The sequence below is a fragment of the Elephantulus edwardii genome, unplaced genomic scaffold (assembly GCF_000299155.1).
Source record: "Elephantulus edwardii isolate Elephantulus edwardi_28Jun2011 unplaced genomic scaffold, EleEdw1.0 scaffold00047, whole genome shotgun sequence".
Lineage (NCBI taxonomy): Eukaryota > Metazoa > Chordata > Mammalia > Macroscelidea > Macroscelididae > Elephantulus > Elephantulus edwardii.
The window spans coordinates 8,405,432-8,423,057 of NW_006399797.1; the positions used below are offsets into that span (position 1 = coordinate 8,405,432).

At 38.0% G+C, this 17,626-nt stretch overlaps 2 protein-coding genes across 2 annotated transcripts in view; both read left to right on the forward strand.

Moving 5' to 3' along the window:
- Positions 1 to 1,503, forward strand: part of XPOT (exportin, tRNA) — a 56,940-nt gene extending 55,437 nt beyond the window's left edge. The window contains exon 25 of the mRNA XM_006886052.1: positions 1,172 to 1,503. Within this exon, the coding sequence (XP_006886114.1) occupies positions 1,172 to 1,198 (27 nt within the window). The 3' untranslated portion in view covers positions 1,199 to 1,503. The remainder of the gene's footprint in view (positions 1 to 1,171) is intronic.
- Positions 1,504 to 4,571: 3,068 nt separating this feature from the next.
- TBK1 (TANK-binding kinase 1) overlaps positions 4,572 to 17,626 on the forward strand; it is a 66,778-nt gene continuing 53,723 nt past the window's right edge. The window contains exons 1-5 of the mRNA XM_006886053.1: positions 4,572 to 4,685; positions 7,628 to 7,745; positions 11,879 to 12,019; positions 14,030 to 14,159; positions 16,993 to 17,174. Of these exons, the coding sequence (XP_006886115.1) occupies positions 7,659 to 7,745; positions 11,879 to 12,019; positions 14,030 to 14,159; positions 16,993 to 17,174 (540 nt within the window). The 5' untranslated portion in view covers positions 4,572 to 4,685; positions 7,628 to 7,658. The remainder of the gene's footprint in view (positions 4,686 to 7,627; positions 7,746 to 11,878; positions 12,020 to 14,029; positions 14,160 to 16,992; positions 17,175 to 17,626) is intronic.

Sequence of the window (17,626 nt, forward strand, 5' to 3'; positions counted from 1 at the left end):
ACTTTGGTCATGTTGTAAGGAGGGACTGGTCCTTGGAGAAGGACATCATGCTTGGGAGGGTGGAGGGCAGGCGCAGGAGGGGAAGGCCCTCTGGGAGGTGGATTGATTTGGTTACTGGAGCAATCGGGATGAGTGTGTCGGAGATGATGAGATTGGCACAGGACAGAGCAGAGTTTAGAGCTGTTGTACATAGGGTCGCTATGAGTCAGAAGCGACTCAGTGGCACATAACACCACCAGCAAGTGGTATATAGTCCATAGAGTTAGACTGCTAAATAAAAGGTTCTGCCTCTGGGTTCTAATCCACAGTGTCTCCCTAATGAAAAGATCAGCCTTCTCCTCCCATCGTATTTACAGCATTGATAACCCAGTAGTGGAGTGGGATCTACAAGTCAGTTCTGACTAGACTTCATTAGGTTGAAGTTTTGAATAAATGCATTATCTGTTAAATATGAGTTCCACTAAATGCTATAAAGATGCAATGATAAATACAGTCCTTGTCTTCAGTGCACTATTTACCATTAACTATCTCTGATGTTCACTTGGCACATACCATCTGTGTAAGGTTGTATGTGATAAGCCAGTCATACTGGACTCATAGTAGTCTCTCGTCTACTTGTTAAAGTTTCAGCTACGGGGGGAATTATCATCAGATAGAAATACCTTAAAGAACAGCTGGTATCATTTTACTTTGACTTGTTTGTTTCCTTAAAATGTAATTTCCCGGTGTTAATTTTGGCACTAGCTCCGATCACATAAAAAAGTGTTGAGAACATATTTTCCTGTGGCTATTTGAATTTCACGGCATTAGAGTAATGCCGTATTTTACTGTGTTCCCATTTGGATGCAAAAGCTCTGTCAAAAGTTTGTAAAATTCTTAAGAACTAAAAGTTCTCATTTTGGATTATACGTAGATTTAAGAAGTAAGTGGAATGTTTTAAATGTATTTAAAAAAAAAGAGTAGGTGTTACGTGCTATCGAGTTGCCTGCAACTCAGAGCAACTCTGTGTGTACAATAGCTCTGAACCCTGCCCTATCCTGAGCCCTGACTTGGACACACCTACCCTCATTACCCCAGTGGTTAATAGTAAAAGGGTGGTTAGCATTCAGTAACTTAGACTCTGTTCATCTGAAAGGTGATATATTAATTATACTTAATACTTTATTTATAGGTGTTCTTCCAGAGAGCGAAGCCCTAAAACCTGGATCTTCCTGTGCCTACTTCATGATCAAGAATTCCAGTTAATGATTTTTGTGTGCCATTCATTCTGATCTTTTTTAACATTGTTTTATGCTTACTGTAATTTATGTACTGGAATTTTTCTGTATAATGGGTATAATTTGTCCCAAGTGCAGGCATGTGATGACAAGAAAAGTTACTTGCATGCCAACTCTAAATGTTCTATATAAAAATGCTGTTGAAATTATAACAGCAAAGTTATCCTAATACCTTAATTTTTTTAAATTTGAAACCTTAAGTCCTTTGTAAAGACCATACCAGTGGAAAACAAAGTACTTTTTAAAAAATGCTGAATATAAAATGTTTGAGAAGTTTTATTTGCAGAGACAAAGTATGGGAGGAATGTAACAATCAACTAATTTTTTGTAGATAGTGATTACAGTCCTTTAAATTGTTTCAATGCCAATGTGTATTCTAAAAAAAGAGAATGGTCTCATAAATTAATGGATTTAAAAGTAGTCTGGTGTTACACACTTTTTATAAAAAAATAAACGTTTATGTAGTGAAATCTATCAAGTCTTTTTTTTAATTATTATACATACTTTAGCCTTGATTTTTCATTTAAAGTTTTGGAAATAAGGGTATACAGATGCTTTATTTAGTTAGAACTTAACTGTTAAATAGTATAATTTAAAATGCATCAGAAAAGCTATGTGAATATTCTCATGGGAATAGAACTTTAAGGTTTTTAAACTTAGATTTATTTAGAGCAAAATATACTATGTTAATGGTGCTTATAGCTACCCAGTTTACTCCTAGATGCACCTTCCCTTTCTGCCATTTTCATTGGTAGCTATTCAAGAACACTAGAGGAAAAACAATACTATCAGTGATAATAGTTAAAAATTAAAAAGGAAAGAAACACAAACTTGACAAGCAGAATACAGTGATTTTAGGTTAAAATTCTAATAGCTCAAGTAGGTGGAGTTTGCTTTTGTTTTAAAAACTTTGGCCCAGGTACCCATTAAGAGTTGTCATGCATTAGCTTCAGTGTATTAGCACCCTACAATTGTGTACCTAATTCTTTTCCTAGGGTTCATTCCCAAAGAGGTTTTCAAAACATCTCACTGCATCACTTCATTCTTAGACCAGAGGAATGTGTATTATACTTAAATATAGGGGTTTTTTAAAATAGAGACGTGAAAGCTGAGAATTTCTCTGATAAGCTCCCTCAGTCTTATAGAAGAAATAATTGCATCTACCAATAGAATTTCTATAATTGCAGTGGTAGTACTTGTTCAAAACGCACTATCAAGTAGCAGAGCACACTGTGTTTGGACAACACAGGCTCCTTGAGCTACATTACTCACCTGCTGTTGTTGAGTCAATTCTGACTCATAGTGACCCTACACAGCAGCAGAGAACTGACCCAAAGGGTTTCTGAGACTAAATCTTAATGCGAGCTTACTGCCCCTTTGTCCCTTGGAGAGACTGGCGTTCCTTTCTAGTTGCGTTAACAACCCAATGTCTGACCCGATGGACCACCATGGCTCATTGGAGCCAAATTAAGTCTTTTCAAATGTCAGTGAGTAGTTTTTGCACCTTGGGCAAATTAACCTGTCTCAGTATCCCCATTTGTAAGACAGGGGAAATAATAGTAGCTACCTCATAGAGTTGTAACAATTTAGTGAGTTAAACCTGTACTTATGGCTTGGTAATAACAGTTACACTATACTATTCCACATATGTAAAAAGTGGCAACATTCTTTTTCCCTGGTTCATTAAAGTCCTGAGAAGATTTATATACATTTAGAACTAAGAGAAATCAAAACGTTTACAAGTCTGTAGTAGAAATTTAACTCTCTGTGTTACAAGTAGCATGGTTAATTCCATCTTTGAGGACTGCACTGCATAACTAGGGAACCTTGTTTATCATGAATCTTATTTTAATAGTACTTCATTTCCACAGCAGAACCTCAAATAATTGTCTCAAGAGTGATTCTCACTGTTACTGGTAAGATGATAATTGAGTAAAAGACAAGGATTTAAAGAACCAGAAAAGCTTTTGGGTTCTTGTTTTAATTCCATGTCTAGCCATTTGTTTCAGTCTTGATGCTAACATTAACTGGTTTTTAAGAAGTATTATGTCGTAGTTTTATGTGCATCACTAATTATGTAGTAAACATAAATCGAGGCTTTTGACTCAATCACATTTTATTCCATACAACTTTGAGCTGTGAGTTTTACTGTTAAAAAAGAACTTTAATAGGTTTTCACTTTGCATCAGTTATGGGAAAACTGGAATTGGTTGAAACTGTAACCAGTGAATACTGATCTGTTGGAATAATTCCATCACCTGAACATTGGATTGTAATAAAATAACTTTTTTAACAACTCCTTATGGTTGGTTTTTGTTCCCTCTAATGTGGTGGTGGTGGTGATTGCCCTCGGTTGTGCAAGATGCTTCGTGACCCCATGAACAAAAGGCCGGAAGCCTTTCTATAACTACCGACATTTATCAAAGTTCATAGAGTTTCTGAAGGCATGTTGTTTAGAAGTGTGTGCATATGATAAAATCAGGCTCAAAAATAAGAATTTGCATAAATTAAGAGAAAGCTAAGACTGCAACCATATACCAGAGATTTAAAATCATCTGCTCTTAATCCTGTGTTAACACTTCTTACTTCACTGGTGGTTGTACTTCGCACTTGAGAAGCAGCCCCCCTTTCTGGCACATCCAAAATTTAACGTCCTTGGGAATTACTGTGTCCTCTCCTTACGCTGAGAAACACTGCATTTTAGACAGTGGCCATTAAGGGATCCTCTTAAGACAAAACTGCCTTAAGATCTTGGCCACACAAATACTGTAGGACTTGATCTCTGTACTTGGAGTTCCTCAGTATTTCCATTTACCAAAACGCAATCGAGAGAGAATTAAGCGTATTTTAATGTAGCTCCACTTCATTCAAATTAGTCTTTAAAATAAAAATATAAGGAACACGGTTTTTATCCACCAAGCCTGCCCCGCAGGAGAAAGTGGGAGAAAAGTGTGCAATCTCCTCATAGCCTCTGAAACCCTGCCTGAGGGAAGGGGGGTAAGATAAGTCAGTTCCAACACATGACAAAGGAACATCACTATAAATGAGGGTCCCTAGTACCTGTCACAGGTTTCAACACACCACCCACCTGTGACTATCAGTTTAGTCGCTAAGGTTTTTCATCAGTATTACCACATTCTTGTCTTCCTGGCGCTCGGGGGCAGAGACTGAAGATAAGAGCCATTGAGAGTTACTTCTTCACTACCAGATTGAGACGAGCAGCTGTTCTGTGTTCAGATCCGCTTTCCCCCGGCTCCTCGCGGCAGCGGCTCGGGCTAGGCGGGTGTGCGCACGCGCGCGCGCGCCGCCGTCACGTGGCCCTCGGCCCGGCTCGCGAATCCGGAAGCTTACGGGGCGCGAGGAGGCCGCGGGAGCCCGCTGGCGGTGGCGCGGCGAAGACCCACCTCGGTAAGCGGGTCGAGCGCGGGCGGAGGGGCCCGGGCCGTGCGGAGTCGGGGCGGCAGGGGCCCGGCGTGACCCAGTGCGGAGCGCTCCGGCCCCCGGGAGCCTCGGATGCTGAGTCAGAGCGGGGGCGGGGCGCCCCGGGAAGCCCCCACCCGCCGAGGCCAAGCGCCCGTGTGTGGCCCGGAGGACACCAGCACCTCTCAGGTGTCTGGGGCGGCCCCAGCCGGGATGGAGTGGTCGCGCGGGCACTGTCCACTCCACTCAGCCCATCGCCACACGCCAGGCCCTCCAACTGCAGCTGCGACTCTCCCGGGACGAGCGGTACTGGACATGGGGCAGACGTGTCCATTACCCCGTCCGAGTCCTGGTCGCCCCCAGGAGAGAAGATGCCCCTTTCCTGTGGAGTGGAACTTCAACCCTTTCTGCATCCTGAGTTTTTAAAATACAGTTGGTCTTTTGTGCTTTCTTATAAACGGGTCGCTCTTTCTGGTGATGTACGGAAGGACGCCTCATAATAGAGTTTGAGTCACCGGAAACTAGCCTCTGAAGACGTTTTTATGGTACAGAATGCACATTCCCACATGTTTCCTTGTCCCTGGTGGGCCTGGCTTGTATTTCATTTTCTAATATAGTTCCCAGATATTTTCGGTAGGGAACCTCAAAGTGAGTTCTACCCAGCCATTAATTGTCAAAGATTGTCATTTCACACGCTAGAATACTGTACGATTCGCATAATAATAGATTTGGGAATCCTAGAACTTAGTCCATATGTCAGTTCACCAAATATGTACTCACTTTGCTACAAATGGTAACTTCCGTTTGGGACAATATGAAGAAGTTGGTTTTAAATGTCACCAGTAGCAAACTTGTTGGTTTTCTGCCAGTACTGGTCAAGATTTGTGAAGACTTGTCTGCTGGTGCATGCATTGGGTCTTATTTTACCGTCTTATTGTGGGTTTATTAGAAATTGCTTTCTAAAGACAGTTCTCGAAATCATTTTGAAACCATAGTTTTATAACAATGTAGAAAGCGGATGTTGGCTGATAAATTTCAGTTTTCCACTAGATGCATGTAAGTCCTTGCTTTGTTGTTGTGGTCACAGCCAGAACAGAGTCATAACTGAACCTCCAGGGGGTTTTCAGAAGCAATAAATTGCACAGGAATCCCAAAGGTGTGCAGTTCGAACCACCAGCTGCTCCTCTGTAGAGGTTGGGCAGTCTCCTCCCATGTGACTAACAGCCTCTGAAAACCCGCCGGATGGTCAGCTATGGGTCAGTTCCAACTCAGAGGTACTCAACAGCAACAACAACAACAACAACAACAGATCACACTGGAGGAGCAGCTGGTGATGGGTGTTCCTTTCTGTTGGCAACAGAATTCCTTTCCACTAACACTCAATGGTAAAACAACAAAAAAGAAACCACCACAGCTCCCTAGAGTGAGATATAGTAGCAGACTAATGGAAATTCTTTATGCATAGAATGGTATAATTTTTATTGTTTCTTGTTCCTGTTATCATTAACTGGGAACTGACCCATAGCTGAACCCACAGTGGATTTTCAAAGGCAGTAAACTCAGGGGTGGAAACAGTGTGCTTTTAGTTTTGGCAGTATAACTCTTTTACTACTAAGCCACCAGAGCTCCTGTATATATTGCTATATAAAAACTTTCTTAACTGAATTAGATGGCTGCTAAAACTATAAAAATGTATCTTAGTATACACCATAAATTTAAGGAGCCATCTTGGTGCAGTGGGTAAATGTTTGGCAACTAGCCAGAAAGTCAATAGTTCTAACCTACAGGCAGTTCTCTGGAAGAAAGATTTGACACTTGGCTTTCATAAAGACTTGGAAACCCTATGTTCTACTCCATCATAGAGTGTGAGTCACTGTGCCTTGGAATAAACTCAACAGCAATGAAGTGTGTGTTTTTTATACCAAAGGTGGGTGAAACTTGTCCTCATTGTCTAGTTAGGAGCATATAGAAAGAACATCAAGGGGACTTAAAACGCCTGGCTGTTGTATTACGTTGTTATCCCTGCTGGGGATATTGGGAGTTATTAGCTCATAACTGGATAACTAGTCCTGCCTTTGATCCTGATTTATTCTGAAGGTATAACTGGGTTTTCATTCGATATTAAAGCAGGTTTAAGAAGAGTTTGTTGTTGCTATGTACCATTGAGTCATAAGGCAGTAAATTGTGCAGGAGTTGATTGCCCATCTTTCTTCTCTGGAGCAGCTGGTGGATTCAAATCATATGCCTTTGGGATGACAGCACAGCTCCTTACCACTAGGCCACCAGAGCTCCCTAAGGTGGTATTAGAATCATTGTTTATGCTATTTTGGCATACTTTATGCCTTTTATTCCAACATAGATCATGAATAAAAGCTTTTTCGTATTAAAGGGCAAAGCTTTTTTTTTTTTTTTTTTAAGATTTGGTAATTTCACGCATGGGTTTGTATACTTGAAAGCTGGGGGAAAAAGCAGTTTGTCTTCCCCCTCCCCCCAATTGAGTTGGAGAATTAGTTAACTTTTAGGAATAATCATATTTATGCTTGTCCCTCATGATTGTCAGGCTCTGTGCAAATAAACTATTTTTAAGTTAAAGAAATGTATGTAGTGGCAACAGGTTTTTGTCCATCTTGTAGTCCTGTCCTGGAAAAAAAACACAATGATTTTTCTGTATTGTTATATTTTGCAGCATTCTTTTTCATATGACTTGTTACTAATTAATCTTTAAAAAATAGTAGAAGGAGGAAAGTGACCAGTTGCACTCTGAATGCCAAAGACAAAAATAGGATAATGATTTTGGTTGCTTTGTTTATTCCAGAACCCACAGAGCATTTTAGCCTTTAACATTTCTAAGAACTTAGATGCTTGCAACAGTATTGTTCTTTTAAAACACATTGGGGGGAAAAACATAGTGCAAATTTTTTTTCTTTTAGTCCAACAAGAGGATTGCTTAACCAAGCAGAGATGCAGAGCACTTCTAATCACCTATGGCTTCTATCGGATATTTTAGGCCAAGGAGCTACTGCAAATGTCTTTCGTGGAAGACATAAGGTTGGTACATAGAAAAAACTCTCAAGACTTTTCATTACTTTGTATGTATTTCTTTAGAAAAACATCTATACTAAAATTTGATGCTTGGTGGTTTTTTATTTTTCTGGTTGTCTAAGTGTAGTTTGTGTCAGAGGCAGGAAGGATATCTTCCCATTGGCAGCAGGAGTTGTTTTGGAGAGTGGAGGAAAGCAGGTTAATTGAAAGGAAATAAGGAAGGTCAACAAAATGAATTGACACAGTGACTGTAAAAATGGGCTCCAGCATATCAGAGATCATGAGTATGGTACAGGATGAGCTAGGGTTCAGAGCCCTTGTTTGTAGGGTCGCTATGAGTCATACTCGATGCACTGGCACCTGACAGCAACAAAAAGGAAGGTTAGATTAATGTGCCTTTTCACATTTTTTTACCCAGTCTAGATGTTCATTGTGGCAGTTGAGGGAGGTAGATGCATACTTTAAAGGAAAATTCCTTTATGATTCTCTTATACTCTGAGGATTGCATGTCCCAACAAAATACTATCTTACAAGATAGATTGAGATAAAAAGAGGTTATCATCAAGGAGATCAAGTAAAAAGGCTGCATCTTGGTACAATGACACAAGCAGCTTCTGTGTCAAGTTGGATATTGTGCAGGTGCCTTGCTAATCTTCTCTGTATTGTTCCAGTTTTAAGTATATGTGCTGCTGAAGTGAGCACTCAGATATTGAAGGGTGAAGTGAAAGATAATTAAAATACAAAATGCTTAAAGTTTCTGTTTTGAAAGGAATAAGTAAGAAATCTTTTTATAATGTAAATATCATGCCCTAATTTTCAGTGAGACAGTTTGACACAGTGACTGTAACAATGAACTTTCAATGTCTAGGAGATGATGAGGATGGTGCAGGATAAAGCTGGTCTCAGATCTGACATTCATACGGTCACTATAGGCTGTACTTGACTTGATGGCACCTAACCAGCAACTACAATTTACAATATTGTAAATCTTTTTTTAGCTAACTGACATGTAGAGCATTTTAGATTCTTTTTTCAGGAACAAAGGGTTCTAAACATTTAATAAGGTGAAGTTCGTTCATATTTTCCTTTAGCTTTGGGATTACTGGCCAGTTTTATCAGCGATAATGAGATAAGTCGTCTTGAGAGGACCTGCTTCCTCTGGAGAGAGAATGAGAATGTGACACTAAATGGCATCTTTGGCTCACTTAGAAAATGAAGCAGAAGTGCCGGAGGAATAGCTTTTAACTTCTTGCCCTCTGGTTCCAGTGTTATCTCTAGACTCAGGATCTTTCACCTCTCTAATTGTGATCAGTCTTGGCTTTTCCTTCCACAGAAGTGGTTTTTGCAGCATGGTGATATGGCTTCATTAGCATAACAAAGAATCCTAATTTCAAATGGGGTTATATTTGTTGATAGAGAGATTAAGAGTCCAAAACATTTTTAAGGAGAAAGGAGGGGAAACACAATTCAATCAATATTCTTTAGGCAGTGCCCTTAAAGCCTGTTGCCATCATGTTCATTTTGACTTAAAGAGACCATATACGAAAGAGTGGAACTACCACAATGGGTTTCCAAGGGTGTGCTCTTTAAATACTTTCAGTTTGTATTCCATCAATTCCTGGGGCCTCCTTTTTGCTAGTTCCTTCAGAGCAGCTTGAACTTCCTCCTTTATCACCATAGACTCTTAATCATACGTTGTTTCATGTAATTCTTCTGTGTCCAACACAACCTTGCTTGATGCAACTGAAGAGGACTTGAGGCGTTTGCTGCAGAAGTTCAAGGACTATACTCGTCAATATGGGTTGAAGCTTCACATCAAGAAAACAAAAAGATTCTCACCAGTGGACCAACTGGCAGCTTCATGATGGATGAAGAGACTGAGATTGTTGATTACTTCAGCTTGCTTGGCTCAACAATCAACTCTCTTGGTACCAGCAGAATCAAAGATAGATTGCAAGAGACCTCTCTAGAGTAGTGAAGAGTAGCAGTGTCAGTCTGAAAACTAAGGTGTGCCTGATCCAGGCCATGGTCTTTGCAATTACTTGCTATGCATCCAAGAGCTGGACAGTAAGTAAGGATGATGGAAGAAGGATCAATGCCTTTGAGTTGTAGTGCTAGAGCAGAGTGTTGAACATACCATGCTCTGCCTGGAAAACCAACAGGTCTGTCCTGAAGAGGGTGAAACCAGACTACTCCCTGGGGCAAGGATTGAGGGACCAGTCTTTGGAGAAAGACATCATACTTGGGAGGGTGGAGGGATAGTGCTGGAGAGGAAGACCCAGGATGAGATGGATTAACTCAGTGACTGGAGAAATGGGAATAGATATGTCGAAGATGATGAGATTGGCTCAGGATAGGGCAAGGTTCAGAATTAATGTACTTAGAGTCCTGTTAGTTGCAGGTGGCTCGATGGCACTTAACAGCAGTCTATGCAAATGACCACATCTCTCTCCTGCAGAGTGACTGGTTTCTTCAGACCACCAGCCTTTCAGTTAGTAGCTGAGTACTGACTGCTATGCTGCCAGGGCTCACTTAACCTGACTGGAAGAGTAGAATAATAGTGTAATTGAGCTGTAGTTCACTATGTTCTATTTTGTAGTAATTGAATTTTTGACAGGATAATTAACAATTTGTGAGTTGCCTTTAAGTCAGTTCCTACTCATGAAGACCTTTAGAAGAATTTCTCCTTGGGGTTTTTAAGTCTGTAACCTTTGGAATTAGATAGACAGCCTGTCTATCTAAGGATCATCTGGATGGATTCAAACCACCAGCCTTTCTCCTAGCGTTTGAGTACTTAATCATTTGTACTACCTTGGCAGCAATCACAGAAGGGTGATCTTGAAGCTTGGGATTGAGAGGCAGTTAAATGGTTTTAAGAAAAATTCTAATGTGATTATTTATATAAGTGGTGAATATGTATGGACAGCTGTAGAGAGGATGCCAAAGCATGAATAACAGAGATCCTGACAGGCTGTGATGAAACATCTTTAAGCAGGTGGTCCTTGAAGCTCAGCTCAAAGAAAACGACTTTTCCAACTGCTCCAGGAAGTTCAGTATTAATGAATGGGGAAAAGTAAGGCTAAACTCAAAAGATGCTAGACCTGGGAGAAACTTGTTGACTGACATGTTTGGAAGAAGCTGGGAAGATCTGGAAGAGAAACTTAATAACATGAGAATGTAATGTTTACTTGATAAGCTTTTTGCATCTATAAAATGTTCTCTCACCTGTAGCTTGGCATTGTCAATCTCTGTCTGATCTATTTCAGGTAAACTTAACAGAGTGGGGGTGCTATGAGTACATCAGTAGAGGAAAGGAAATAAATGTCTTTGATTCCTTAGAGATGTTCTGTGAAAGAACAGTCTTCCCTAGTCTTCTAGGTGAAGTTGCAGCAATTTACCCAGGGAAGCAGTGCACCCTGAGGAGAGGGACCATACTAAATGCATTAGTTTGAGATTCATTAAAATTTTCCTATGTGGAATAGTTTTCAGTGTTTGTGTTTCTGTTTTGATTAATTTGAAATTGGTAGGCCTTGAAGTAACCTTTCTGAGTTTCACTTTCTGTTTCTCATCCAGGGTTGGTATTTCTAGAAACTCTTCTGATAATGATTATCTTTACCTCTGAGATAAGAGCTTTATTTATAATATGGGATAAAATAATCTTTACATCCTAAAACATAAGATTTTAAAGACATAACTAATTTTTAGGTTTTTTAAAAAAATTTAAATTACTATAGTATACTATACATTATCTGTAATTCTAAGTAATCCAGGATCCGGCAAGCTCTGGTGGCCTAGTGGCAGGAAACTGCACTGCAATCCCAGAGGTGTGCTGTTCAAATCCACCAGATGCTCTGCTGAAGGAGGAGGAACAATCGCCTCCTGTACCAGTCAGATCCAATTTGACGGTACACACATAAAAAAATAAATAAATAAGTAAGTAAGTAATCCAGGATCCTCTGTAAGAATGAGAAATCGTTATGTCTGGCCTTTTTTAATCCCCTTTGGTGTTTGTTTCCCCCCCCCCTTTTTTTTTTTTTTTTTTTTTTTTGGTCTGCTCTTAATGATACTATTGTATCTTTACAATATTAGTAAGTAAGTAAATATGAATATAAACATTTATCTCTTTTTTTAAAATCAAGAAAACTGGTGATCTATTTGCTATCAAAGTATTTAATAATATAAGCTTCCTTCGACCTGTGGATGTTCAAATGAGAGAATTTGAAGTGTTGAAAAAACTCAATCACAAAAATATTGTCAAGTTATTTGCTATTGAAGAGGAGGTAAGTTCCCCAGTTTTAATTACCCTTGTTACCATGTTTGCTATAGTTACTTATTAAGGGGACATAACCTAATATGAGTATTGGATTTTTTAAAAGGTGAAAATTAGGACACATACAGCCTAGTTTGTATTCCCTAATTATTCTTGAATAGATGGTAGAATGAAAATAAAGTATGTAAGAATGGTATAAAACTAGCAGTTTAAAAAAGAAAAGGGTAATTGGTATGGTTACTTAATTATTACTAGGAAAAGAGAAAATTGTCATATTTTAAAGAAAATGTTTATGTTAGTAGGCTATTACAACAATTAAAATAACATTATTAGAAAATAACAATCTAGAAATACTGGAAATGGAAATTTTTTTATAAAATTTTTTTATTATTTTAATGAAAATTTACAGAGACTTTGGATTTTCATTCATTCATTGTTGTACTTTTCTCGCCGCCTACCCCTCCCCCCATTACACTCTTTGAAAAGTAAAGGAAAAATTCCTTCATTGTTTTACAATCCCTCCCCCCAGGTCCACTCCACTATGCAGCCTTCATTCTGAACTCCTGTCATGACAATAATACCTAACCACATATCCATTTTAAACAGTTTTCTCCCTTATCTGTTTCATTGCGGTATACAGAAATAGAAATATATTTTTAATCCTTGGAAACATAGGAATGCCTAGATGGCACAAATTGTTAATACCCTAAGCTAGCTAAAAAGTTATTGGTTCACCAGTACTCACCTTGGAGGAAAGCCTGGTGAATGGCTTCTGAAAGTTCACAACCTTGAAAACCCCCTGGAACACTCATCCACTATCCATTAGTGTGGTCCCTGTGAATCAGATCCACTCATAGGCAGCTAGCAACAGCAGACATAGGTAATCAGCATAATTATTCCACTTGAAAAACAACTTGACAGTTTACCCCTTATGCCAGTGATTTTATTTTAGTGATTAACATCTTAGAGTAATCAGAAACACAAATGATAATTTTATGTGAACAGATGCTCACTGTAGCTTGATTTTTTTTAAAAATAATGGTTGAATAAGTTACAATGTATCATCGATAAGCAATAGCAAAAAACATATTCACAAAGATTTTTAATGACATGGAAGCATATTTATGTATAATGTTATGGAAGAAAATTCAGATTTAAAATATCCATGGAGTATGACCTCAGTGTATACAGTATAATATATAAAATGTATGTGCATGGCATGATTTAATACATAGGGGAAAGAAGAGCAAAGGAAAAATGCCAGATTATCCACATAGTTATCTATGGGTTTTGGGATTGTTGATACTTTCCAAATTTTTAATTACTAACATATATATCTCATATTTTAAGAACTTATTTTCTTAAAAAAATTGATAGCTACTAAACAATAGAGGAATGTGTAATAATTTATAAAAGTATTGGAAAGACAAAAGTAAAAAATGAATATTGGATTATATGACTCATATTCACATTGCCAAGTTTCTGAAATTGGTGTACATGTTGTAATAATGCTTGATTTTATAGTATTTCCTCTTTCTATAAAGTTATTATTCATGGTAAAGTTTGAAATCAGTTACAGGAAAATTCAGCAACTTTGATGCAAATGAGTAGCCTGGAACTTTGCAACAAGAGAAACCACTTAGTTCATCTGCCACTCATTTATTTTAAGGATATTACTGTTCCTTGAATGAAAAATTCTTATGTGATGAATTGTGAATGTTTAATTTATTAGAAGGGTATTGTTATGCATAAGAAACTAAAGATGATTTTGACAGACCTTTATAATATGAGAAGCATTTTCTAGTTCAGATTTAGCCAGTTACTTGATTGTCTGCAAAACCTAATATAACTTTTTAAGTTAATAGGACTTGGGAAGATAGTAATTTTTATGTGTATACAGTCAATAAATATTTAATGAATCCATTATGAACAATTAAAAATACCTTTATGGTTGTTGCAAAGTTCTACATGTATATATCAATAAGTTTTAGCAAATAAAAATTTTTATCTTTTGTTTTAGACAACCACAAGACATAAAGTACTTATTATGGAATTTTGTCCGTGTGGGAGTTTATATACAGTTTTAGAAGAGCCATCTAATGCCTATGGACTACCAGAGTCTGAATTTTTAATTGTTTTGAGAGATGTGGGTATGTTGGTCTATTTATGTGGTTTTTGTATGCATATAGGCTTAATGATGTAAAAATACGAATTCTTAAATTAATCTCAAACCAAAGATCGACTGCTCTCTTTTAGAAAAACCATTTTAGAAGTATAAAACTCAGATTCATTGCTTTCAATTCAGAACTGACTTATAGCTAACCCTCCAGCAGCTTTTCAGAGACTGTAAATCTTACATAGGAAGAGATTGGCCATCTTTTTCTCTGGGAGCAGCTGGTCGATTCAGACAACCAGCAAGACTCTACCTTCAGATTAGTGATTAGAAGTGTAACTCTATGGACTGTGCCACCAGGGCTCCATAAATTGGCATAACATTAAAAATGCCTGTACTTTAAAAGACACTATCCCCTCCCCCCAAAAAATCATCCCATTGAATAGAAAAGACTCGAAAATCATGTATCTGATAAGGAACTTGCATCCAGAATATAACTCTTAACACTTAACCACAAAATGGCAAAGCTTCATCTCACATGGTGGGAATGTTGTTAGGAGAGGCTCTTCTTTGAAAGGGGACATCATGCTTGAAAAGGTGAAGGAGCAGCAAATGAGAAGATTTTCAATGAGATGGATTGATAAGGGTGGCTACAGCAATTGAGGATGATAAGGATGGTGCAGAAGACGGAGTTGAGAACTGTTGTTCATAGGGTTGCAGTGAGTAATATTTGACTCAACAGCACCTAACAATTAAAAGGGATCAGGGGATTTGAATAGTGCTAATTCATTTCACATACTTTGGACATGTTGTTAAGAATGGTCATTCCTTTTATAAGGACTTTATGCTTGGAAAGATAGAGGGTCACTGGAGGAGGGAGGACCCTCAGTGAGATAGTTTGACAAAATTGATTATAACAATGGGCTCAAGCATAGTAGAGATGATGAGGATAGCACAGGTTAGGGCAGAGTTCATATCTGTTTATAGGGCCACTGTGAGTCATTCTTGAATCAACAGCACCTAATAACAATGATAGTTATAACAAAATTATTAAAATTTTCTGAAGTTAAGTAATTGTGATAGTTACACAACTCTTAATGTACCGTAACCACTGAATTATATAGAAAGACATATTCTGTGATACTTGAGTTAGATAATTCACAAAGTAGTATTTTGAGAACTTGAAAGACTGTAATAACCAAAGGTATTATCTTTTTGGGAAGAGATAATTCAGACGGATAAGGAAGGAGAAAAGCCCAATGTTAAAAAAAATTGAACGTTTAAAAGAAATTCTTGAACTTCGCACTCACAAGAGTGGAGTTATTTGGGCGAAGACCATTTTCTAATTGGATAAAACAGAATTCTTAGTTGTGGAAGTATGCTAAGAAAAACAACACATTGCCATCAAGTAGATTCCAACACACAATTTAAGACAGATCAGATGTATTGCACTGGGAAAGTCTGCACTCAGCCTCTGCAAATTATTGAGGAGCAGTGATATGAGTTTGAAGACTAGAATGCTCCTGATTCAGGTCATGGTCTTTTCAGTAACCTACTGTGCATCTGAGAGCTGAACAGTGAATAAAGATGGCAGAAGAAGAATGAGTGCCTCTGAACTGTGATGTTGGAGAAGTGTACTGAATAACCCATGTACTGCTGAAGAACAAACAGCGTTGTCTTGCAGAAGGTGCATTCAGAGTACTCCTTGGAGGCAAAGATAATAAAGTTTTGTCTCACATACTTGAGGCTGTTCCTTTGAGAGGGACATGCATTGAAATGTGGAGAAACAGTAAAGGAGAGGAAGACCCTCAACCACCTGGCCAGACACCATGACTTTAGCAGTGGACTAGAGTTTGTCAGAGATTGTGAGGATGGCACATGATGTTGTTCACTGATTCACTGTGAGTCACTCGTACTCTACTTGACAGCACTTAACAGTAACAACAGAGCTGCCCTATAAGGTTTCCAAGAGTATTAATGCTTACACGAACAGTCTACCATAATTCTCTCCCATGGAATTATACTGCAACCTATTTAATCAAATAGAAACTACAGATAAGTGATAATTTCCTAAGGATACTGATAAACCAGTATTTTAATAACTCTGTATTGATAACCCTAAACTTATTTCTACATTATTCACTATCAAAGAAATTTTCAAATAATCATTTAGTGTCATTGTCTGTCAAATAACCTTAATAATGTCAGCCAGCATTATAGTCACCTTTGCCCTTTAAAAAAAAAGCCTTTATTATAGCACTATATATATTTGAAAGAACACTGTAAGAAGTGTACTTGTGTGCAATTAAGTCTGACCTTTTCCCATTTCCTAATTTTTAATATGTATTGAGTCAAGTTTACTTTTGATGAAAACTTTTCCTAAGATAAATAAATGTAAAACTGGTAAAGGTTGGTAATTTTCTAGGGAATCTGTATTGTTCACAAGTGTAAGCATATTGCCCATATATAGATCAAAAGTAATTCATAAAGGGTCATAAACCTAAGATCATTTTTCTGACAAGGTTTAAGAAAAATCCTTGAACTATATTGATCTTTCTGAAGAGAGGAGGCACCCAACCGTCGAGGACTCTCCTTCATAGGGTTGCTGAGTCGCCTGCGACTCGATGGCACTTAACAACATCATCATGATACTGATCTTTATCATTCAAAACTTCTTTTTATTTAAAATATTATCAAATATGTGTATCATCTATTACTTTTGATTAAAATTACTTGGCCAGTTTATGCAAAATCTTAATAAACTTGAATTACAAGTGAATGAATTCTCAAAATGAATTTAGACAGATCTTCACACATACACAAAAACTCCCTACATTATCATTTTCTTTGTTTTATATTTCTTGATGAAGTGGGTGGAATGAATCATCTACGAGAGAATGGTATAGTTCACCGTGATATCAAGCCAGGAAATATCATGCGTGTTATAGGAGAAGATGGGCAATCTGTGTATAAACTCACAGATTTTGGTGCAGCTAGAGAATTAGAAGATGATGAACAATTTGTTTCTCTGTATGGCACAGAAGAATATTTGGTAAGTTACACACCTCTTAATTTTAATTAAAGGTATGTTACAGCTGGATGATTCAGCAGCCATTTCACTTTTCATAAAATGCTTTGCATAATATTTAGTTCACAGCATTAGCATAGACTGTGCTACCAGAACTTGATTTGCATAATTTTTATCACAGTAAAGAAATTTTCTATTCTAGGGAGCTCTGGTGAGCTGGTGGTAAGAGCTACACTCCCATCCAAAGGTACCAGCTGCTCCATGGGAGAAGGATGGGTAATCTCCTCCTGTGCAATTAAACTGTCTCTGGAAACTACTGGAGGGTCAGCTGTGTGTCAGTTCTGACTCATTGGTACACAACAGTATCATATGTATCAAGGGAGACTGGAACAGCACATCAACAGAGAACTACCAGAAGTCCAGGCTGGTTTCAGAAGGGGTCGTGGTACTAGAGATATTGTAGCTGATGTTAGATG